This window comes from Miniopterus natalensis, chromosome 4 (assembly GCF_054644295.1).
Source record: "Miniopterus natalensis isolate mMinNat1 chromosome 4, mMinNat1.hap1, whole genome shotgun sequence".
Taxonomy (NCBI): domain Eukaryota; kingdom Metazoa; phylum Chordata; class Mammalia; order Chiroptera; family Miniopteridae; genus Miniopterus; species Miniopterus natalensis.
Window position 1 is genome coordinate 84,888,677 of NC_142084.1, and position 23,153 is coordinate 84,911,829.

Consider the following 23,153-nt stretch of genomic DNA (forward strand, 5'->3'; position numbering starts at 1 on the left):
CATCAATCTCGAGATAGCTGATCCCATTTTGTTTCCCCCCATAATACGTAAGGTTCTGGGGAGACAGGGGCTGTGTATGACTCATTCTGACGCCCAATCACTTCTTTCTTTGGATTCGCCGAGCTTCCATCACCCACTCATCCCACATGTATACCGACCGCCTGCTGGGCCCTCCGTGCGGTCCGTGCCGGTGCCCAGCACCCTCAGGCCTGTGTGCAACGGGTGCAGGAGGCAGGGCGGCAGGGAGGGGAAACCCCAGGGTCCTGGATCCCCCAACTGGCAGCAGCGTCCCCTCGCAACCCCACGGTCCCACTTTCACCTTGGCCAGAAAATTGCCCCCTCTCCCGCCATCCTGGGGACCATCACCTCTGTCCCTGGAGAGGGAACTGGGTGCTAGTCCTGGCTTCGGAGAGGGGTGGCGCCCGGGGACCCGCCCCCTCGCCGGCTGCCCCGGGGGAGGGGCGGTGACTCGCTCGCGGGGAGCCCGGCACCCTCCGCCCCCGAGAGGGCGTGCGCCCCTCTGCGGGCAGCTCGAGTGCGGGGGACCCCGGCCCACGGAGTTGCCCAAGACACCGGGTGACTCCTCCCCGGGGACCGTCCCCTTCTGGGCAGCGTCATTCTCCCCACCCCTGGGTCCCGACCCCGGCGCCTTCTCACACGCCGGGGACGGTCTCGGCCACCTGCTCCGGAGCCGGGGCGCCCTCCGCGCGTCGGTGCGCGCCCAGCGCCCCATGGAGCCGCCCGCCGGCAACGCCAGCTCCTCGGGCTGCGAGAACGGTGGGTGCGGGGCCGGGGGCGGGGCGGGGCGGGCTCGGGGCACCCAGGGGATGCGCGCCTTCCCTTTCTGCCCCTCTCTTCTCCTTTTTCGCCCTGTCCTGCCAGGCGGCCCAAAACCGAGGGGGGCGGGTTGGGGGGCGGGGGGGGCGGCGAGTTGTCCCCCACCCGGTTCTCAGGCCTGTCGGGAAGGAGCAAGGTTCTGGCTGACCTGGGAGCTGGGGAGCTGAGGGGACAGTGGGAGAAAAGGGGACAAACGGCAGGGAGGAGGCAGAGCGGGCATGGATTGCAACGGGTCCACCCAGAGTTGTGGGGTCCTGGGTTTCTTTTAACGTAGAGTTGCTTCAGATTTTACTACCTGCCCAGGTCTGGCTGTCTCTGGAGGGCCCACTAAAGACAGGGGAGAGGGGCACCCCCCCCAAACCCCTGCAAACCCACACACGCCTTTTAGCAAAAGGTGGGCAAGAACAACCCAGGAAAGGGTAAGGCAAGCCCCTTGTTACATTGACTTCTTACCAGTTAATCCTGAACACAACTCCAGAAGGCAGGTAGGTGTCATGACCAGGCTCTGAAAAGTCTGAAAGCTCGCTCGAGGTAATGGCAGGAGGGGACTGGAATACAGAACCGCGGCTCTTGGGCTCTAAAACCCATACTCGGGCCGCCCTGCTCAACTCCTTTCTTGGAAGGTCTCTTTCCTACCTCACCTTGGAGCTGTGGCCTGTGGGACACCCCTGTTGTTCTAACTTCTCTCTCCAGTGAAGCTTCCAGAGCCGGCCTGTTGGGCGTGGCTGGCTTTGGTTTCCTGACCAACAGGTAGTTCATTTTCAGCCTCTCCTTCCCCTGGGGAAGAAGATGTTCCCCAGCCCGTGCATGTTCTAGAAGAGACGCAGGAATGATCTGGCCCAACAGCCGTTTGTCCGATGACATCCCTCCCAGAACTGGATTTCCTTTGGCCCTCAGCCTTCCCCCTGTTTCTTCTTATCCCTGTGGGACAGCTTGATTCAGTGGAGGGCGCTGTGCCTCCTGGGTGCCTCAGGCCTCCCCCAAACAGCAAAGCCCACATGGGCTCTTTGGTTCCACCTGCTGGAGGTGCACCTTCAGGAGGGCAGGGGATGGGCATGGGCATGGGCTCGACCTTCCTCTTGGGAGTCACCTTCCTCGACCCACGCCCTCCCAGGCTCTGGCTCATTTCCTGAGCTCAGGGAACTCCCCAGACTTCATTCTTGTCCCAGGTGAGGAACACGGGTGAGCAATCAGGATGAGTTTGATCGGGGGCCCAGGTGCCTTCCTGTCTCATCTTCTCTCGATTGTGACACAGATGTCAGCGAGACTGCCCACGGTGAAAGACACATAGGTGTCTCCTGGTGGGTTCCACACCCAGCTGCCACTGGGTGTTTGTGTGACACAAGTTAGTACTTCCCCTTCTTGGAGCCTCAGTTTCCCCCGCTGAGAGAGGGTTGGACGGGTCCTTCTAAGGGCTGTTCCAGCTCTGCTGGTCTGTGCTTCTATCCATGGGAGAAAGGTCACTATTTAGTTCCACTGAAATGCCACTCTGTGTGCTGGGCATCCCAAAGCCAGAGCTGCCTGACCTTGGACTTTGGGGCCCTTCTAGTGCAAGCTTGGTCCAAGGGGAAGTCCCTGGCCCAGGCTTACATCCTTGACAAAGGAGCCAGGTCTTCATGACACACAGTTAGAAAAAGACCTTCTACCACCAGAGGTCACAAGCTCAAATGCCTACAAGGGCAGCACATGTAACAAAAATGACTGAAGGGCCCGGCCGGGGGTGGCTCAGCGGCTGAGCGTCGACCTAGGATCCAGGAGATCGGGGTTCGATTCCCGGTCAGGGCACATGCCCGGTTGTGGGCTCGATCAATGACTCTCTCATCATGGATGTTTCTATCTCTGTCTCTCCCTCTCCTTTCCTCTCTCTGAAATCAATAAAGATATATTAAAAAAAAAAAAAATGACTGAAGGGAGTCAGGTATGGAGTCTGGGGCATTGCAAAGAGCATGTCCCGTCTAGAGGGCAACGCTGCCCTGCGGCAGCCAATTGTTGAAATGGTAAGTAACCAAAGACTGCATTTTCATGGGAAATCTGATTTTTAAATGTTGGTAACAAATTCATATTTTGAAATAACCTTCAAGATGCCAAATGAAATGTCACCCCCTGTGCTGCCTGTTTTGTTGGAGGGGAGGCGGGGTAAGAGCATGGGTTTTGGTGGCAGGTAGGCTTGGGGTCCAAGTCTGGCTTCACCAATTACCAGCAACATAGCCTTAGGCAGGCTACTGAACTTATCAGGGTCCCAGTTCCTTTAGCTAAAACCCTGGACATGACCACTGTGCCATTTTCATGATGGGAAGGTTCATGGAAAGCCCCAGAGCAGAAGGCCCTGAGAGTACTAGCACTGGGGATCATTGGCTATGCTCTGTCCTGTTTCCTTGAACTTAGACAGCTTAGTTTTTTGACTGAAGGTCTGCCCCTCAGGCCCAAGTTTGTCCTGTTGTCCTTGGTGTTTGTGCCAGCAGAGCAAGCAAGGGTGGGCTGGCCCTGGGGCATGAGGACTGATTCAGACTCTCCCGAATTCTCAGACTTGGAAAGAAAACTCAACACAGATTCTGAGAGGAACATGATCCCTCTGCGGCCTGAAGATTGATCACCCTCAGGCCTAGAAAGGGCTGGGGACTCTCTAACCTCACTGCCTCCCGTTACCTGTCAGGGGTCTCCATGTGCCTGGGGTAGGGATATGTAAATGAAGAGGACTCTGGGAGGGAGAATCCCTGGGTGACCCAGGGCTGTTGGAGGCCCAGAGGAGAGGGGATTCCTATGGAGGGCTGGAGGTTGGATTCAAGGAGAGCTTGGGGGCCCCTGCCTGGTGTTTGAGGCATCAGAATAGCTGAGTGGTTACGTGCTAGAGTTGGGAGTCCATGTGTATTCTTAGGCAAAGTACATGACCTCTCATGGCTTCCAAATCTGTGTCTGTGAAATGGGATTTAAAGACAGCACTTATGTGGTTATAAAAATTTGATGAGCTCATGCAAGCCTGGCGTCAGCACTGGTGAATGTTAACAGCTGTTTTGAGGTGGGGGGGCCCATGTGCAGATGGACCCTGGTGTAGCTGGAGCATGGGGTCCGAAACACTTGTCAATTCTAGTATCTTTAAAACGTGCCGATGTCCCCGGCATGACTCTCCTGCCATGGTCTTCCCATCTAGGTTCCCTGATTACCCTGTACTGCTCCTCCCAGCAAGTCCTGTGCCAGATCATCGGTGACCTCAACCCCCAGACACCCAACAATGTCACCTCTAACAGCTGGCAGAAGTTCACCAAGACCTACAGCTTCTACGTCGGCCTGGGGCTGGCCATCCTGTCGAGCTTCCTCATCGGCAGCAGCGTCATCCTCAAGAAGAAAGGCCTCCAGCGTCTGGTGGCCTCGGGGGCCACACGAGCTGGTAGGCTCCTGGGGGGGGGAGGTGGAGATGGGGTGCTGGGCCACTGAACCCTCAGCCAGCCCTGTGAACCTCTCTTCACTGCAGCAGTTTGGGAGCCTGGACTCGAAGGGCACGAAAGGCTCACTGTCAACCCCATTGGGAATCCAGTCCACTGATAGGAGACTTTCGTTTATAATCCAGTATTTCCTGACAACCTCATCATCAGTTGATTGGGGTAAAGAGAGGGAATGGTCCCACGGCCAAGAGTCAGAAACCCCAGGTCTAGTCCTGGTTTTATTTCTTACCAGCTGTGTCGTCATAGACAAGTCACAACTTCCCTACAAAATGGGAATACAAATCCCTCTGCCTGGAACTACATCAGATGCTAGTAGGCCCTCACTTACTAGCAAATTGAGCCCCTTATGGGTTACAAAAGAGTTGCTGAGTCTCTCTCTGCAGGGATTTGCTTGTTTGGAAAATAAGATGTGTATCCATGAAACATTTCTTGAGAAATGGAATCATGTGTAAAAGAATTTATTCCTTTAATCATCATTCATTGTGTACCTACTGTGTGCCGGGTGCGACGTTAGACATGGGCTGCAGTGCCCTCGTGGGACATTGAATGGAGTGGGAGAGACAGGCATGTCAGAAGGCAGTTGTTCCGCAGTGTGTTAAGTGCTATCATGGGGAAAATGGGGTGCTATGGCAATATTGTGGAGGGGCATGCGAAGCCCGGGCTTTGGGGTTAAGGGGGGATTTTCTTTAGAAGTGATCCAGAAGCTGAGACCTAAATAACGAGGAGATAGCAAGGGGAGGGGAAAAAGGGGGACATGGTGTTCCAGGCAGAAAGAACAGCGTGTGCAAAGGCTCAGAGGTGAGAGAGCACGAGTGATATTAGAAGCTGAATGTAGTTCGGAGCGGCTGGAGCGTGGCCGGGGAAGAGATGGTGTTGGGGCTGATCACGATAGGTCTCATAAACTGGGCTTCAGAACTCGAGCGTGGACACAAGGGACCGAGAGGCTTTAGGCAGGGGAGGAACATAGTCTGATTTATGATGTGAGAAGATCCCCGGTGGCGGGTGGAGAGTGGATTAGGGACAAGTTGGAAGACCAGTTAGGGGACCTTTGGGGCTGGGAGAGAGCAGTGGGCATGGAGACAAGTGGTGGAGTCCAGTTTTGAAGGCAGAACTTACTGGGTTTGGTGTTGACTGGCTCCAAGGGGACAGTAAAAACACGAGTCAAGAATGACGCAGCTTTAGGGTTCGAGCAACCGGGGAGATGAGGGTGCCTGTTTTGTGGGGTGAATAACTTGGGAGGGGCAGGTTTGTAGGAAGGTGATGTGCTCAAGCTGAGACATGTTAATTTTATTTTCTGCTATTTTAATACCTTCTAAGGTTTCAAACCTTAGAGTAAAATGCTTTCAGAGCTCTTACTTTTATGGGAGATTTTAACTCCTTTAGGAATCTAAAGACCTTCCTAGAAAAATGGGAATTCATAAAAAGTGACATGCGATTTTTGGATTTTCACAGAATTGTCTTTAAACCTAGCCATCACCATCATCATCATCATTGCTAATATTATTGAGTATTGACTATGGACAGGCTCTGAGACCATGTGAACAAAGCAGACACAATTCCTGGCTTCATGGAGCTTCCATTTGAGTGGGAGAAATGCTAGAAAATAAATAGATTGACTCACATTATAAATGATAAGTGTCAAGAAGAAGAGCTGGGTGAGATGACAGACGACCCCAAGGGGAAATAACAGAGGGAGAAAGGTCTCGGGGGTAGCATCACTCAAGCAGAGACCTGTAGAGCGAGTGTAGATTCAGGCAAATATCCTTAAGGAGACTATTCCGAACATGGAAAAGCACGTGCGGAGGTCTTCAGGCTGAAAAGACCTCATCGTTTTTGAAGAACTGAACGGAAACCTGTGCAGCTAGATTGTAGTATAAGCGTGACAGGAGCAGGGTCAGAACTATGAACGGGCTTGCTAAGGATTCTGGTCTTTATCTTGGGAGTATTTGGAAGCCATTGGCCAGCCATAAACTGAGGCATGACAATCATAGGCCACTGGCTGCTACAAAAAGGAATGGATTACAGTGAGGCGAGGGAAGAACTGGAGCAGGCTGTTGCCTCAGCCCAGGCCAGAGGTGATGATAGTCCCCTGGAGTTGGGTGGTGGCCGTAGAGTGGACACCTGTGAGATGCTTTTTGGAGATGGAATCAGCAGGATGGACTGGAAGCAGAAGGTGGAGGAGTTGGAGGAGTCAGTTGTTTCTGGCTTAAGCAACTAGGTACATGGTCCATAGGTGCCAATCACTGAGTTTCATTTGGTGGGTGGATGGGGAGCCTTTAAAAATCAAGAGTTCCATTTAGGACAGAATTTGGGATGCCTGTGAGAGATCCAAGAGATGTCAAATAAGCAAGTGGATATGCATCTGGGCTCAGAAGAAAGGATCAGGGCATATGTATGAAACAGGGACACTAGCACATAGATGGTATTTAAAAATTGGGGAATGGATGAACTCACCCAGGAGAGGGCCCAGAAGCAAGGCCAGAGCTAACCAAGCTAACATGTACTGAACCCTTAGAGATTCTGGAGTGAAGGGAGAGAGAGAAAAGGTGCCGAAGAGCCCTTTTGGCTCAGTGGTTAGAGCATCAGCCCGAGGACTGAAAGGTCTAGGGTTCGATTCTGGCCAAGGGCACATACTTTCAGTTGCAGGCTTGATCCCCAGCCCTGGTCGGGGCAAGTGCTGGAGGCAGCCAAATGGATGTGTTTCTCTCACATCAATGTTTCTCTCTCTTTCTCTCTCTCTGAAAAGCAATGGGAAAAATATCCTCAGGTGAGAATTGAAAAAATGAAGAAAAGGTGCCGGAGAGAGTGTGGCCGAGCTCTAACTTGTGTCTGTTTCTCCCTACAGTGGACGGAGGCTATGGCTACCTAAAGGACGCGATGTGGTGGGCTGGGTTCCTCACAAGTGAGTAGGGTCTTTGCTACTAATGACAGTGACCTAGTGATGTCAGAGGCAGAGATGAAAGGAAGGGTGGATGGGGCATTTCTGTCTCTAGTGTGCAAAATATGGATGTGAGGCACAGATTTTTAGGGGGAAACCTGATAGTCTTTGAAGGTAGAACATCCTACCTGTATCTCAGACCATTTTCTCAACCCAAAGTCAGTTTTTCATCCATGAAGCATCTGTCCCCAGAGAGGTTTGTACAGAGCTGATCATGATAAAGGTGCAATTTCTCAACTTCCCCTGAAACAAGGGGGCTGTTGATGGCTCTTGGACTTCTCCGTAGCAGAAGCTGGGGCTCCTGAGCCAACTCCCCCATTCCACAGGCAATTTGTGGGCTCACTTAGAACCTGGCTGGTCTGCCACTTAAGGTTTGCCCAAATTTGCACATTTATACCACTTTCCACCCACCCTCTCTGGCTTTCAAACCCTAATGCTTTCAGATGGAAACTTAGCCAGCTTTCCATTTATAATTCCCTACGTCAGGTTTTTATTCCAGTCTTAGAGCAATCACATTTATCATCTGCTTTCAAAGGGCAGACCCAGTCATTCTCTTTCAGCGGAGACAGAAGAGGCATTTGCAGGAGTCTGCAAACTGGCAACTCAGATGGGGAGAATTGGGCCCTTTGGGAGAATTGGGAGAATATCAGACTTTCTAAACACCTGCTTATCTGTTGTAAACTGTCCACGGTTCCTTTGGGAAAAATGACTCTCTGGACCAGTTGGTACCTGGAGAATTAATAACTACAACTGTTTCTTTATTGGATAATTAATACTTTTTAGAACTTACCTTAAAGATACAGACCAAATATTGGCAGTCCCTTAACCATGTGTGGACTAGAAGAAGCCAAGAGACCTCAACAACAAGACGTCTACCCACAACCATGTCATGTTACCTTGAACTCTGGGCCAGCTTCCCGATCTTTAAATTGGAAGGTTTTGATTAGGATGATCTGGGCCTGGCCTTCTGATCAGATTCTCTGGGAGAGAGCATAGGGACCAGGATTTTAAGAATTGCTAGTCTGGGATTCTGTGAACGGCCGAACACTGAATGAAGCCATCTCTGCCCAGATTCACCGGGGCTGGAGATGGGGCGCTGGAGCCACACTAGCCTCTTTTCTCCCTTAATTTCCTAGTGGGTGCTGGAGAAGTCGCCAACTTCGGGGCCTACGCGTTTGCTCCTGCGACAGTCATCACACCTCTGGGAGCACTGAGTGTCCTCATCAGGTTATTGTCACCTCTCTTGTTTTCTCTGGCTCTTTCCTATTTTCAGTTTGTTGAGGTCTGGAACTGCCAAGTGGCATCAACTGCCACTTGCGATCAGGGACATGGGTCGGTCCCAGCTCCCAGAAAGAGGCGGTGTGCTGTTCAGAGCTCTGGCTCCTGGAATTGCTTGCTTCCGGTTGCTCTAGCATCCCCTCAATTTGCCGGGCAATGGAGGGGCAGGCCAAGCCCAAACCCACGGGGAGAGCTTCCACTGCCACCAGTCTGAATGTCTCATGTCAATGTTTCGTTGCCCCAATAGGAGAAGCTTATAAGTGAGAAGCATGAACCTGAGATGGAACACTCCCTGAGTTCTCACCTTAGCTCTGCCACTTAGTAGTTATGTTACCATGTGCCAGTCACTTAACCTCTTTAAGCTCAGTTTCCCCACCTGTTAAATGCTAATAACGCGTACCTGAAGGCATTGCCACAAGGACTAAATGAGATAATGCACAGAAAGCTCATAGACTGGCATTGAAGAATGACCATGGCTAACATATATGAAGGGCTTACTATGTGCTAAATGTGCCAAATGTAATCATGTATTAATTCATTTAATCTTGACAGCATCCCTACTAATTAGAAAGCAGAGGAGACCTGGGGCTGAGAGAGGTTAAGCAACTCAGCCAAGGTCACCCAGGTCGTAAGAGGCTAGGCCAGGATCCTCACACAACAGTCTAATGTCAGAGTCTGGGTGCTTAGCCACTGTGCTGTGGTGTTGCCTAGCAAACATTATCTAGTTTTAAAATAACTGATCCTAAATGTGTGTGCTTCCCATTGGCCCATTCCTCCCGAGCTACAAACATAGCTCCTTGTAGGGGTCCCGAAGCCCCATTTGAAGCTGCCTCAAATTGGCTTAACCTTGGAGCCCTGGTAAATTCTGGCCAACCACACCCAGTATCCATAATTTCCTATTTCGTTTTACATTCTCGATGACAATTTTGCAACGTTTACGCAGTCAAAAAACAACAACAAACAGAGCCGTGACGCATCTTGCACAGTTGGCTGATGTAGCAGTGTTACCCCGTGACTGCTTATCTGATTAGTTTACAAATTCCCACCCGTGGGAAGTCGGGAGAGTCTGGAGTCCTCCACTGTGTGACCTCTGCCTACGCGAACGTCACCAGGCCCTCTTGAATGGGCCACATGGGTAAGATGTTTTTGGTAGTTTTAGAGGAGAGATGGGAGACATCCAGAGGAGGTTGGACATCAATCCTCTCTCATTGGGCCCTAGGTCAGATAACAGATTTTTACCATAAACTAATGCTACCTTTGTGAAGAAACAAAAGCATGCCCCAGCAATTATACCCATCTTGCCCGATTTCCCTCCCTTTCTCCCTCACCTCTGCTGGCCCATCTGGAAGATGTGAGGGGAATGAAAATTATATCATCTAGGAACAGCAAGGAAGTGAAGGTGCTTTGCCAGAAAAGAAAGAGAAGACTCATGGAAGCCACGAGAATTCTCTTCAGTGATGAGCAGAGGCAAAACCACAGGCTTTACAGTGAGACAGAACTGGAGCTCAAATCCTGGCTTGTCTACTAACCAGTCATATGACCTTGCCAGTAGTTTTAACTTCTATGAGACTCAGTTTTCTCATCTATAAAATGGGGATAGCATATTTTACTTCTCAAAAAGTTGTGAGATGCTAATGAGATAATAGAAAGTCCCTAGTGTAACACATAGTACATAATAGAGGCCTGAGACGCAGTGCCTATAATTGTGAGTGTGGTTGTTTATATTGTTATCTACACAAGGAAGAAGGAATAGATTTGTTCTTATGGCTCAGAGAATAGAAATGAAATAATGAGTACAAATTACCATAGTTTCGGTGTACAATTAAAATGAACTTACAATGGATTCATTTACCTTGTGAAGGGGTGAGCTGCTTGCCACCAGAGGTATACAATTCAAGGCTGAAAGCTGTCTGTTTACGATGTTAAGAGAAGACGTGCTCCTTGGGTAGGAAGTTAACAAGAGTGCTTTGAAGGGCTCTTCCAACTCTTCTGTTTTGGAAAACTTTCAGTCCCTAAAAATGAAAGAAGTCCCCATGTATGTCCGTTCCACCAGCACACACGGTAACCCTCCCGTCAGTAAGGGTGCGGGGGGCTGGAAAAGCTCCCCTGTGAGAGAGGAGCGCGTCCTGACCTGCGGATCTCTGGGAGCACTTGCTCAGACCCCGTCTCTCTCCGGGGCGCTGGCACAGGCCCGGCTGCCTCATCTCCCCCTCCCCTCCCCGCCCGCAGTGCCGTCCTCTCCTCCTATGTCCTGGGAGAGAGCCTGAACCTGCTGGGAAAGCTGGGCTGTGTGATCTGCGTGACGGGCAGCACGGTGATGGTGATACACGCCCCCGAGGAGGAGAAGGTCACCACCGTCGTTGAGATGGCGGCCAAGATGAAGGACACAGGTAGGCGCCGAGCAGGGCCGAGCAGGAAGGGGCTGGGCCGTGAGCGGAGCCTCGCAGGTGCTGCCACCTGGGGAGGGCCAGCTGAAGAAAGCTGGGGGGCTGCCAGGTGTCGGGGCCACTTACTGAGGGTTAGTATGCGCCAGGCACTGTTCCAAATGCTTTGCCTGCCTTGTCTTCGTCAGTTCGGGCTGCACCCCAGAATACCATAGACTGGCTGGCTTATAAACCAGAAATTTACTTCTCACAATTCTGGAGGCTGGAAGTCCATGATCAAGGTGCCAGCAGCTGTGTGTCTGGTGAAAGCTCGCTTCCCGATTCGTACACAACCATCTTCCTACCGTGTCCCAGGTGGCGGAGGGAGCTCTCGGGTCCCTTTTATAAGGATACTAATCCCACCCGAGAGGGCTCCACCCCGCATGACCCTGTCACCAACCAAAGGCCCCACCTCCAAATACCCGCACATTGGGGGTTAGGTGGACACATTCAGCCTTTTTTTTTTTTTAATGTTTTTATTGATTTGAGAGAGAGAGGAAAGGGGAGGGAGATTTAGAAACATCGATGAGCGAGACACATCAACATCGATCGGCTGCCTCCTGCACCCCCCTACTGGGCATCGAGGCCACAACCCTGGCATATGCCCTAATGGGGGGGGGGTTCCAACCGGTGACCTCTCGGTGTGCCCATCACCAACGGGGTGACACATCCAGTCCTGCAGCATACGTTATCTCGTTTAATCCTGCAAAGAGAGCTCAGTGCGGAAGGTCTTGCCGTGAGCCTTGTTTTACAAACGAGGAAGCCGTGGTCTCAGGGCTCATCTGCCTGCCTCTCCCCCTGAAGGGTACATTGTGTTCGCGGTGCTGCTGCTGGTGTCCTGCCTCATCCTCATCTTCGTCATCGCCCCCCGTTACGGACAAAGGAACATCCTCGTGTACATCGTCATCTGCTCCGTGATCGGCGCCTTCTCGGTGTCCGCCGTCAAGGGCCTGGGCATCACCATCAAGAACTTCTTCCAGGGGCTGCCGGTGGTGCGGCACCCGCTGCCCTACATCCTGTCCCTCATCCTGGCGCTCTCGCTCAGCACTCAGGTCAACTTCCTCAACCGGGCGCTGGACATTTTCAACACCTCCCTGGTGTTCCCCATATACTACGTGTTCTTCACCACGATCGTGGTCACCTCCTCCATGATCCTCTTCAAGGAGTGGCACAGCATGTCTGCCGTGGACATTGTGGGCACCCTGTCTGGCTTTGTCACCATCATCCTGGGTGTGTTCATGCTTCATGCTTTCAAGGACCTGGACATGAGCCAGACGCGCTTGCCCCACATGCACAAGACCCCCACCCCTGCCCCCGCCCCCGAGCCCACTGTCATTAGACTCGAAGACAAGAACGTCCTTGTGGACAATATAGAGCTGTCCAGCGCCCCGTCGCCAGAAGAAAAGCCCAAAGTGTTTACCGTCCATTCTTAAGGCTCAGGACCGAGGTGTGAGGACGAGCCCCGTGGCACAGCCTGGCTTCTCGGTTTCGGAGCCACCTGGTTATTCTCAGCATGACTGTTACCAGTGGGCCCTCTTTTCTGAGACGCTCGTTTATACCTCATCACTGTTTCCAGGAGAGGAATCCCTACCCAGCCAGTGGTGGGGGCACAGCCTCCTGGAAACACAGCCTCAGTGACTAGACACCCCACTCGCATTGTTGCCAGCGGTCCCCTGGACCTCCCCTCCCACGTGTTTCCTCGGCGCCCTCTGTGTGTTGTTGGGAAGACAGAACCTGACCCGTTGAATGTAGCGCGGCCTAAGGACGTCCCTGAGATGCTGGTGTCGGGAAGTCCTCAGCACCCGCCCCCCAAGACTGATGGCCTGCAGCTGGCTCGGAGGCTGGGAGCGGGTCACCGCACCGCCCCATCCGGAGCCCACACACACGCAGCTGATGACAGGCGCCTCGCTGCTTTCTCCGCTTCCCTCTGGAGACAGAAGCAGGACCTCAGCTGACCTTCTTACTGTGAGTCACCTGGTGTCTCAGGGAAACATTTGCACCAGCCCCACCCCCAAGCACTCCAGCCGGCGGTCAGCATCTTCGATCCCATGGACTCCCCCCCATGCCCACCCCTTCCCTCTGTCCATACATCCTCAGAAGTCAGTCGCTGAGATACTCAGGCAGTTCTCTCAGGACTCAAAACAAAGCGACAACCACAACAAAAGATGCTTCGTGGCCCAGCTCTGCTGGTCAAACCCAGTGTTTCATTTTGCCTCAGAGAACAGCAGTTGCACGGCTCTTAAAAGTACCTCGTTGGACTGTTTATTAGCAGATGTGCTTCTCTTTTCCCAAGGATTAACCAAAATAAGATTTGGGGAGATGGGGAGAGTGACGCACAAAGTCGGGATTTGGCAGGAAGCAGCCTCCAGCTCTACAGAAACCAGGAGCTAACTTTTGTGTTTACTCTGGTGCCAACCAAGACCCCAGGCCGAGAGGACTCTGGGTAATTTCTGGGCTCCAGCCTTAGATGCTTGGCCAGTGGGACCAGCTTTGAACTTCAGTGACCAAGTGGGGCATAGGCTGGCACGGGTACATTCTGGCTGTTGACCAGATTGCCACCAAGCCCCCAGCTCGACTGATGAGCTGCCCACCCTGGGAAGTAGCATGTCTTGATGCTCCAACACCACCTGCTTTGGGGACTGCCTTTGGTCCCCTCACATTTGGCCAGAGGCATTCAAAAAACAAGAGCAGCTGGAGAGAGAAAGTGATACCCTTCCCTTTGAGTCTCCTTTCCAGCTTCAGGAGTGTGGGAGCTGGTACAGGACCATCAGAAGGAAAGGAAGGGAGCCAAGTATCCACAAAGAGGGAAGGCCTGGTCCTCAGCCCGCAGGTTGGGGTGGTGCCTCCCTGTATAGCTCCACACCTGCGCCCTGTGTTTACAGACCAGCCCCTAAGTGCACCAAGCCCAGGCCACGTTCTTGTTGGCCTTGGAGCTGCAAAGGTTCAGCTGACCAACAGGCTGGCTTCCTGCACCTCCAGCCTCAAACCCCCAGTTCCTGATGAATGTGGATTTCTGTCTGTAACGAAAATCAATGCAACACGTTAGATCTTGAGAAGAGCCGTGATCTGAGGGCCCTGAGAGTGTGGTCTGCAGGGTCAAGAATAAAGACCTTCAGGTGTGTTTACTTTATACTTGCGTCTTAACCTTCCTTGGACACGGAACCATTACCCTGGCTCCTCTAGTGCTGGGAAGCCGGTCCCTGATCTCTGGAGGGTGTGGCTTCCAAGGAAGTCCCTACAGTGGTTTTCAACGGTGCTCACTAGAGTAGGAAGGGCTGTCTTGGGAACAGAGTCAGTGTTCGACACTCATCCCTTGTTAACGCCCGAGCCCTTACTAGAATCCTCACTTGCGCTAAGAGCTTTACGTAAATCCTCCCTTTAAGTCCTCAAAAATCCCCAAGGTGGATTTGTTTTTATCATTTTATATATGAGGAAAGGGTCTCAGGGAGGTTAAGGAATCACCCAAGGCCACACAGCCAGGAAGAGTCCACATTATATGTGGCTCCAAGCCTCGTCTTAACCATGGGGCACAGTCTGATATACTCTGTGCATTTCTCCCGTGACCTGTGCTGTCACCTGATGAGAGCTGCCTGTGGTTCCCCTCCTCAGAGCGCAGGGCGATCCCATGGAAGTCCTAACACGTAGCTGGCATTCATAAATACATGTATCGAAGGAACAGTACCATTCCCAATAGTCCTTCTTTGCCCAAACTCTCTTGGGGGCCAGCTCTCAACCCAGAACAGATCCTAATCGAACCCAGACGTGTTGAGCAGAGCGACTCTAACACGGATGTGGTTCCTGAGCATGCGGCCCGTGCCAGCCGCAGCGGGCGCGCTCCCGTAGGGCACTTTGCTGATGACCACGGCGCTTCCGAGGCAGGTGTTATCCCGCTTGTATTGAAAGGAGACTCAACTCTGGGACTTACCTGCTCTCACACATCTAGGAAACAGCGGAGGCAGAATTTGAACCCAGGACTGCAGCCAAGCTCTGTGTTCTATGCTGCTGGCCAGTCTGTGACTGTCAACAGAGGGACACGGGTTGGTTTAGTTGATGGTCAGGCAGGCACGGGTATTTGGTGGCAGGTGACTTCAGGAGCAGGCATTTTAGTTGTCGGGGCATTTGTGTTTGCCGCCTTTGATGTCCTTAGGCAAACTCAATACTAAGAAAAGTTAGCAAAGTGGGATCAGATACCAAGGACCCATCCCAGGGCTGCCATGGAGATGAAATGAGATCAAGTAGCACTCAGAGCCTCCCATGGGTTAAGTACTCAGTAAACGTTACCTGCTGTCACAGTTACGATGATTCCGTCTTAGAGAACCTCAAAACTGAAGAGAGAATCAAGTGAGAGAACGAGGGTGGGGTCCTTTTACGCGCTGGGAAGCACTAATGGATGAACTGTCATCCCACCGGGCTCTGGAGTGAGGAAGTGCAGCCACCCCCAGCCCCAGCCCCGGCTCTGCTCTGCGCCTGCCCGCAGAGTCCATCCAGCCCGCAGACCTCGGGCAAGTCCCCTCTTTGAAGTGCAGGATCCCTAGCAATTAGGAGAACAGAGGGTCTCAGCTGCCTCCTAAAGGCATATCAGGGAATCCCAGGATCATTCATGCCTTTAGTGACCCAAGACCTAATTAAACTAGCCAGCCTATGTCCAAATTCAAAGAGATACTGCCCCTTGGACTGGTCTGGAGAAACCCAAGGCTTCTGTACAGTTCAGGTGCTTCCCTTATGCCTGATGACTGATGGTCTCTGTGGGCACTACTCTCCTTCTAAGGACCCTCACGTGACACATCCTCTCCAGGCTGAGCAGGACGTTAAAACAAACAGAGTTGCCAAACCAGACATTTCAAATGACAATTTTAATTAAATACAAACAAGGGCAAAAGGCACCATGGCCCATTCAAGTAATTTTGCATAGATGTACAAATACTGTAAACAATTAATAGGTGGACGAGAAGATGATGATCTGTTTTCCATGAACAATCTCCCAAATAAAAGAAAATTCACATTGCCTTGGTTCCCAGACACACACACACACACACACAGTGGATGGTGTGAGAGGATGGGGGGATGGGTGGGTAAGTTTGGGGGCACTTGGCTTTGATTCTGCAGGACCCCTCTTAGCACCTTTCCAGTTGCCATTCCCTTGGAGTTCGTGGGTGTCCAGCAGAGTTGTTATACACGCAGTTAACACAATCACTGACTTGAACTGGTCCCCAATTTAAATATGCAGGCCTTCCCTCCGCTCTGCCAAATACCAAATTTGGACATAGGTAAGGGGAGGTTTTATTCAAAAGGATTATTGCAAGAGATGGCAAGGCAATAGGGCTAAGGGGCGACTGCAATCCCATGAGATCTGTAAGCGTCTCGGAGCTGTGGTAGAAAGGGGTTTTTCTTTTATTGGGAGAAGTAAACAAGGCTAAAGGGAACCCAGGGCAAGCAGGTAGTTCCGACTTGGAGCCCGGTGCCTGGGCTGAAGTTCCCACTGAGACAGGCACGGAGCCAGGCGCTATCTCCCTGAGGTCCCCTGAGGTTTACATTTCAGAGATGGCTCCCAGGCTCGTAAGGAAAACATTTCCAGGGTTGTAAAACTGGCAGAAGGCTATAAATTAGCTTTAAAAAAGATTTATATATATCTCCATCTGAACAAAGCGCTGGTTAACTCACTCTACCAAACCTTAGTTAAGCTCCTCTCCTCCCCATGACTCTGAACCTGGACCCACCCTCAGCCTGAGCCAACATACGGCCCCTCCCGCAAAAGGCTCAGCACAAAGATGTTCCCTGAATGTGCCTTTCTCCCCAAGTTCACTCCTCCCTATAAACTTAAAGGCTTTTCTTCTTTCTGAGCATTCTCCTTACTGCAACAGTCTTCTGCCCCTACACATTCCCTTTCCCCATCTTGCAGCAATCCTTTCAAATAAAGACCCCCCCTTCCTTAAGTCTGGATTCAACTTTGTCACCTCAAAGCAGCACATGGGCACAGGGGGGGAAAGGGGCACTGCATGGCCGGTCTTGCTCCTGGGCAACCACCTGGGCCGGCCAGAGTGGCAACGCCCGGCTTCCTGAACAGAGCCTGGAGTGAAACAGTAAATAGAACTGGCTGCCAAAAGTCTCTAAAAAATTCAACCATCTTCCAGTTCACAGTACAATTTTATGGGGGTAGAGGTGGTATTAAAATAATGGGGGAGGGGGAACAAGAAAGCAACCACCCAGATCTCTTTGGGTTGTGGTTCCAGGGAGAGTGGATTTCAGGTTCAAAAGGCTCAAGCAGCCGAATGGATGTGGCATTTCCCTAGAGCCATCTACCTCCTGGTGTGAGGGAGAAAAGGTGGACAAGCCGCAGGGGCAGCGGGAGTGGCTTTAAGGGCGCTTTGTTTTTGCGAGGCTTGTTTTCATCTTTACTTCTGGGACCCAGCACTGAGGCCTGGGACAGGTGCAGTAGCACACTTCAATGGCAGGCTGTCCCCTGACTTAATCGACAGCAAGGCAGGTAGAGATTAGCTATGGGGGGGCAACAGGGCGTGTGTCAGGGAGACGGGGGTGTGAACATCACTACTACCTGAGGGAAGAGAACCCCATTCTCCTGAGATCTTTCTAAATCCACCCAGTGTGTGTCCCCGGGTGCAGATCCTAAATCTCCCACTTGTCTACAAACCCTAGAACATCTACTGAGCACCTGTTTTGTGCAGGGAACTGTAAGAGGGGTCGCGAGTGGTGGCTGGGAGTGAAAGCTCAAGTCTCTTCCTTGCACTGAGGTTTTCAAGAGCACCTTTCTGAGGGTGGGAGACAGTCCCAGAGAACGAACATTCAGCGACAAGTTGTCTGATTTAGCACAGCACCACACAGCCCTCCGTCCATGCTCCAGGGAGGGCAGGAGCCTCTGGAGCAGCATCCCCCCCGCTGCTCCGAGTCCTGTTCCTATGGGTAAGGGCAGTGACCAGAGAGAACACAAGGAAGTAGGGCGTAAACAGTCTGGCTGGCCCCAGCTCAGACTCTGTTCCTGCGCGACTGCTGCTTCTCTAAGGACCTCCAGAGACAGGCTGGCTCTGCTCTGAGGGCAGCGGCCCAGCCTCAGGTTGGTGACCAGGCCTAGGCATAGGCTGGGGTTCCTAGGACGTCTGCTCCCTCGGTCACTGCACCCGCTGTGGTCCCTGGGGACGTTGCTTAGATTTAGGTCAGGGAGTCGGGGGTGGAGGGTTGGGGGGAGAGACACTCACCCTCTGCTGAGGTCATAAAACACAATGGAAAATGAAGCCACGACCCTCACAGCGATGAGCTGAGTCCACTTTGGCCAACACCTTTGAGATCCAATGGAGCCAACCCCTGAGGCAGGACCTTGTCATGCAGGTCACAAGCACCAGATCCCCAGGAAGTCAGGACTTCTGAGGGTCCCCTCTCGCAGCACCACATACTGGGTGGGTCCAAGCGGGAAAGGAGAGATCAGAAGCGTGGGGCATTTGGGAAGCGCAGAAGAGAAAACAAGGGCAACCAAGAATTATCGGGAGCCAGGAGTCGAAACCTTTGGCATTAGGGCTCAGAGGAGGCCTGGTGCTCCCCCTGCTGTCTACACTGCCTACAAATAGTACCTGTCTGAGTCAGAGAGACCCGTGAAGTAAGGGGATGTGGGGACGTGGGAGGGGTGGAGAGGGACTGGATCTGTTCGCATGTGGATGCAGAGCCAGAAGCTGTGACCACAACCAAGCCCCAGGCAGGGATGCAGCAGTGGCTGGTTCGACCCCTCAATCTCAGAGCTACAGAGGATGGGTAAGCGCCCAGCCTCTGCCTAACCTGGGACCTTCGTGGAAGACAGAAGCGATGGAAAGCTCTCATGCACACCCTCCACCACAGGACGAGGGTGGATGGCTTCTCCAAGCTAAGGCCTGGCCTGAGGAGCCAAAGGGCACTTTTCCCAGACGGGCTCCTCAACTCAGATAGCCCGGGCCACGGGCACCTCTGAGGTGAGGGGCCGGGTGAAGGGAGGGTGGAGGAGAAGCTGCCGCTCCTTCTCTCCTGCGTCCCCTCTCTTCCCGGGCTGTATATTGCACAAAACAACACTTGGATGCCACTGGACAGTGGTCCCTCTGGGCCTCCGAGAGGCTGGGGAGGCAATGAGTCAAGAAGGAGATTTTCGGAGATGCGGTAGTTCCAAGAGGAGGGGAGGAGGGGCTCAGAGGCGGCCAGACAGGCCTCTTCAAGATTGTGGGGTTCAGAGTCCTCCGGGAAAGGGAGCAGCCCCTCAGAAAGGTCTAGATTCTTGAGTTGGTCATCCACCCAGGCCTCTGCGATCTGTAGTCAGGAAACTGGGGAAGGAAAGAGAGGGAGGGAGAGAGGCATCAGCCAGCTGCTTGCAGATCGGGGAGCTGTCCTCTGGGTTTTGACAGGTGGGACGGGTGACAGCAGGTCAGCTACAGGAACGGTTTCCCGTGAAAGTCTGTGACATCAACCCCAGATGGTGGTGCCCCACCCCAAGCTGACAAGCCATCTTCCTTCCTCCCCTGAAAGCTGCAGCTCAGTCCACAGGTTTCCCAGGGCCTTCTGGGAACACGGAGTCAGCCAACCTCCTCACCGCCCCTGTGCCCCGACTCCCAGGACTGGCAGCCGGAGAACATGCTGGTTCAGGGGACAGGGAATAGGTGTCATTTGTGCACATCCTACCACAGGCCGGCAGGTGACCTAAGTTAACTGCCTTGACCGTCATAGCAGCCTGAGGGGCTGCTTCTCACTGACTCTTTCCAGGAAAGGAAACAGACTCAGGAGGGTGACTTGCTCAGGGCCACCCAGCTAGTCCGTAGCAGATCCAGGTACGGAGCTGTCATAGCTCGGCTCCTAAGCATCACCTTTCACATGAAACAAAAAAACCTTTCACTCATTTAAGGGACAGTCCTTGGCCTTTGTTCTGGAAGTTCAGCTCTACAGGAAGCATGGACTCAGTCTTTTTTCTCAGCCAGTCTCGGCCCCTGGAGCCCTCTGGCTTCAGCCTTTACCTCAAGGGCTTCCGCAGACTCACCTTCGGGGCAGGTGCTATCAGAAGCTGGGAATGCTGAGAGGCAGCGGCAGTGGGTGGCAGTAAGGCGACATTGCCGAGCCTGGAGAGGTTCTTGCGGCCTGGCACCGGGTTAGCTGGGAGTGCCTTCTGAGGAGGACGAGGCCTGGAGATATCCTGGGGAGAAAGCCACAGACTCACTCAGAGCCCAGAGGGGCCTGTTCAAAAGAAAATGTTCCCAATATAACTGCAGATCAGAATCAGATGAGAAAAGGGATGTGCTATATTGTACGGTCCCATTTAAAAAGAAACTGCGCGTATGTGTTTTAATGCTCAGGAAAAAGCCTTTGGAGAGCAAGTTGGCAGAACCTATTAAATTAGCAATAACCATCCTCTGATCTAATCCTTCCACCTCCCAATACCCACGTTAGAGAACTACCTGCACAGGCACACAGAAGTGCAATGACAAGGACTGTTTGTGACAGCAAAAGAAACTAAATAACCATAATCTCCATCAGTAGACAAATTAGTAAATTTAACAGTGACATAGATAGAATGCAACATCTAAAAAGAATGAAACAGGCTGACATGTGCTGATGTGGAGTCACTGAGAACTGACGTACAAACTACAGGGGAGAGTTCACGTAAAATAAGCCCCATGGCCCTCTCACCCCGTCCCCAACGTAAATACAACCGTGGGGAAGAAAGTCAGGAAGGACACACACCAGAGTGATAACAGAGGTTAGGGATGGGGTGCGAGTGCAGAGGGGGGACGCCCAGGGGAACGTGTAATTTTTTCAATGAGAGGATACACATATGTGTATTCCCTGTGCCAATAAAAATACAACTGAAATATGACTAATTGGCCGTGGTGGGGCACAATGAACAGGAATTCTGTCCTCTCTGCTTCTGCATCACCTTCTCACTAGGCCTAACCTGACCACCTTATTTAAAATTACAACACCCCGCCCCAATGCGCCTCCGCCCCAACCTACTGCTCAGTGCCTTGGGGTGAGGCCGACACCCTCCTCACTCAACAAGCCTCCAGTGTGGGGGCCTCAGGCACAGTGGCGTGACTGGACTGCTGTCGCCATCTCTCCGCCAGCACCTCTGTTCTCCCTTCAGCCCGTCTCCATGCGCCACTTTCTCCCCTCTTGCTCCCTTTCTCTCCTTCCCTCTGTTTTTTTTCCTTGTTTTTTTTAAATATATCTTTATTGATTTCAGAGAGAGGAAGGGAGAGGGAGAGAGAGAGTCGTTGATCGGCTGCCTCCTGCACGCCCCCGACTGGGGATCGAGCCCGCAACCCGGGCATGTGCCCTGATCGGGAATCAAACCGAGATCTCCTGGATCCTAGGTCGATGCTCAACCGCTGAGCCACGCCTGGCCTGGCTTCTTCCCTCTGTTATGGGCTGAACTGTGACCCCTTAAATCCATACGTTGCAGCCCCAACCTCTAAGACCTCAGGATGGAACTGTGTTTGGAGACAGGGCCTTTAAATAAGTGATTAAGTTAAAAATGAGGCCCTAATCCAAACTGATTGGGGTCCTTAGAAGAGGAAATCTGGACACAGAGGGAGACATGGGGGCACACATGCATGAAGGAAGGACCGTCTGAGGATACGGGAGAAGCCAAGGAGGAAGGCCTCGGCCAATACGTCTACTGACACCTTGATCTTGGACTTGTAGCCTCCAGATTGTGAGAAAATAAATTTCTGTTGTTTAGGCCACTCAGTCCATGGCGTTTGTTGTGGCCGCCTGGGCAGACTATTGCTCGGACCCTGTTCCCTGTCTCCCTCCCCCACCCCACCCCTCCCCTCTCTGCCAGCCCTTCCCCTCCCTTTCCTCACAGTTTCTCCCATCGGCCTTGCCCCAGATGAGGGGAACACGGGAAAGCAGAAGCTCCACCTCATCAGAGAACCAAACCCGACGCTCTCGGCGCTGCCAAACCGACACTGCCCGTGTCCCAGGGGCCCTCCGAGACCTGGTGCCAACACCAGGCCTTAGGTTCGGAGACAGTGGAGCCCTCTGGACGGTGCCCAAGAAAAGCAGTCCCAGGAGAAAAATAAACAAGTCCCTCACTCCACGGTGGGGTCACACCCAAAATACAGTTTGGCTCGGGAAGGCATGAGGCCCGGCCACTGCCCAGGAAACATCTGCTTCTGTGCTTGGGAACCTCTGCCAGGAGGTACAGTTGGAGCGGTCAGAGCGCAGGCGCGCTGGTAAACAGGCAGCTGGGCAGCGCCGCTCTGCTCCCAAGGAGCCCTGGCGGTGGGGGTACGGCCTAGACCCCCCTCGCACCCCCGGGAGCCTCCTGCCCCTGCCCGGCCCCCGGTGAGCAACGCAGCACAGTACATCCCTCCTCGGGCTGCCTGACCAGTGGAAGGGACCAACAGGGACCATCTGGTGGGATAATTACTGAGAGGAGAGAAGTACGGGGCCACGGAACTCAAGCTCTGAGGCTCATAGGAGGTTTCCTGGGAGAGGTGACATCTAAGAGGAGGCCTGAGGACGAAGAGGAGCTGGGCATTTGAAAGGAAGTGTGTCAGGCCGAGGAAACAGCGTTTGCAAAGGCCTAGAGAAGAGAAGACCAAGGGGAGCTGGGAGAAGTTAATTTTGGGTGGGATGTGGGTCGTGGCTTGCCATAAAATAGGCCACCCAGGGAGGAGGCAACCCTCTGCAGTTCAGGGGCTTCCCCATACCCTCCCCTCTTCCCCTATAACTACCAGAACGCAGAAAAGGCACGCAGCTCAGACTCAGCGAGTTCCATCTTCCCAGCTTTGGTCACGCCCATTGCCGGTGGCCTTAAAAGAAATGGCCCCAGCCCAGGGTTTCTGAGCATCCACTTACCTGGGAGAGTATGCAATTTGGTGCAGGGGGCATTGGACGGTTTGGGGGAGGCCTCCTGGGTGACTCCTTCCTCTCTACTTGGGGCCCGGCCCCTGGGGGGTTCCTAGGAGGCCTGATGAGTTGTGCTGGCAATGGCACGGGTGCGGGCCCGCCATGCAGGTGGTCCAGAGGGGGCCGAGGAGGAGGCTGAGGGGGCTTCCGTGGGGTTTCAGGGGTGTTGGCCACCTGTATGCACAAGACAAGGAATGTCTAAGACAAAGGAACCCTCAATGCACTTAAAAACTCAGGGTGCCCTTGTGAGATGACCAGAAGTGGAGGGAGAACAGGGTGACTTGTTAAATCTCTGGGATCCCGGAGGTCAGATGCAACCTTTAAAGTGACTAGGGGTTTTTATTATCATTTTCACAGACCACA

General features: G+C 52.9%; 2 protein-coding genes across 3 annotated transcripts in view; one reads left to right on the plus strand and one right to left on the minus strand.

Moving 5' to 3' along the window:
• Window positions 1-716: 716 nt before the first annotated feature.
• NIPAL4 (NIPA like domain containing 4) lies at window positions 717-12,737 on the plus strand. Its single transcript, XM_087816092.1, has 6 exons — window positions 717-777; window positions 3,986-4,222; window positions 7,123-7,179; window positions 8,352-8,442; window positions 10,723-10,883; window positions 11,721-12,737. Exons 1-6 carry the CDS (start codon window positions 732-734, stop codon window positions 12,347-12,349), a joined length of 1,221 nt encoding a protein of 406 aa, XP_087672218.1. The 5' UTR covers window positions 717-731; the 3' UTR covers window positions 12,350-12,737.
• A 4,524-nt stretch (window positions 12,738-17,261) lies between these two features.
• Window positions 17,262-23,153, minus strand: part of ADAM19 (ADAM metallopeptidase domain 19) — a 72,969-nt gene continuing 67,077 nt past the window's right edge. For both annotated transcript variants that reach the window (XM_087816946.1, XM_016209540.2), the window contains 3 exons: window positions 22,740-22,964; window positions 19,918-20,070; window positions 17,262-19,210 (listed from right to left, as the gene is read on the minus strand). In XM_087816946.1, the coding sequence (XP_087673072.1) occupies window positions 19,157-19,210; window positions 19,918-20,070; window positions 22,740-22,964 (432 nt within the window). In that variant the 3' untranslated portion in view covers window positions 17,262-19,156. The remainder of the gene's footprint in view (window positions 19,211-19,917; window positions 20,071-22,739; window positions 22,965-23,153) is intronic.

What these genes read in the sequence shown, in the direction of transcription:
- NIPAL4 (XM_087816092.1), top strand. Translation starts at nt 732, where the DNA reads ATGGAGCCGCCCGCCGGCAACGCCAGCTCCTCGGGCTGCGAGAACG. An exon ending in CTCGGGGGCCACACGAGCTG is followed by an intron (nt 4,223 to 7,122) that starts GTAGGCTCCTGG and finishes TTCTCCCTACAG; the next exon opens with TGGACGGAGGCTATGGCTAC. An exon ending in GGCCAAGATGAAGGACACAG is followed by an intron (nt 10,884 to 11,720) that starts GTAGGCGCCGAG and finishes CTCCCCCTGAAG; the next exon opens with GGTACATTGTGTTCGCGGTG.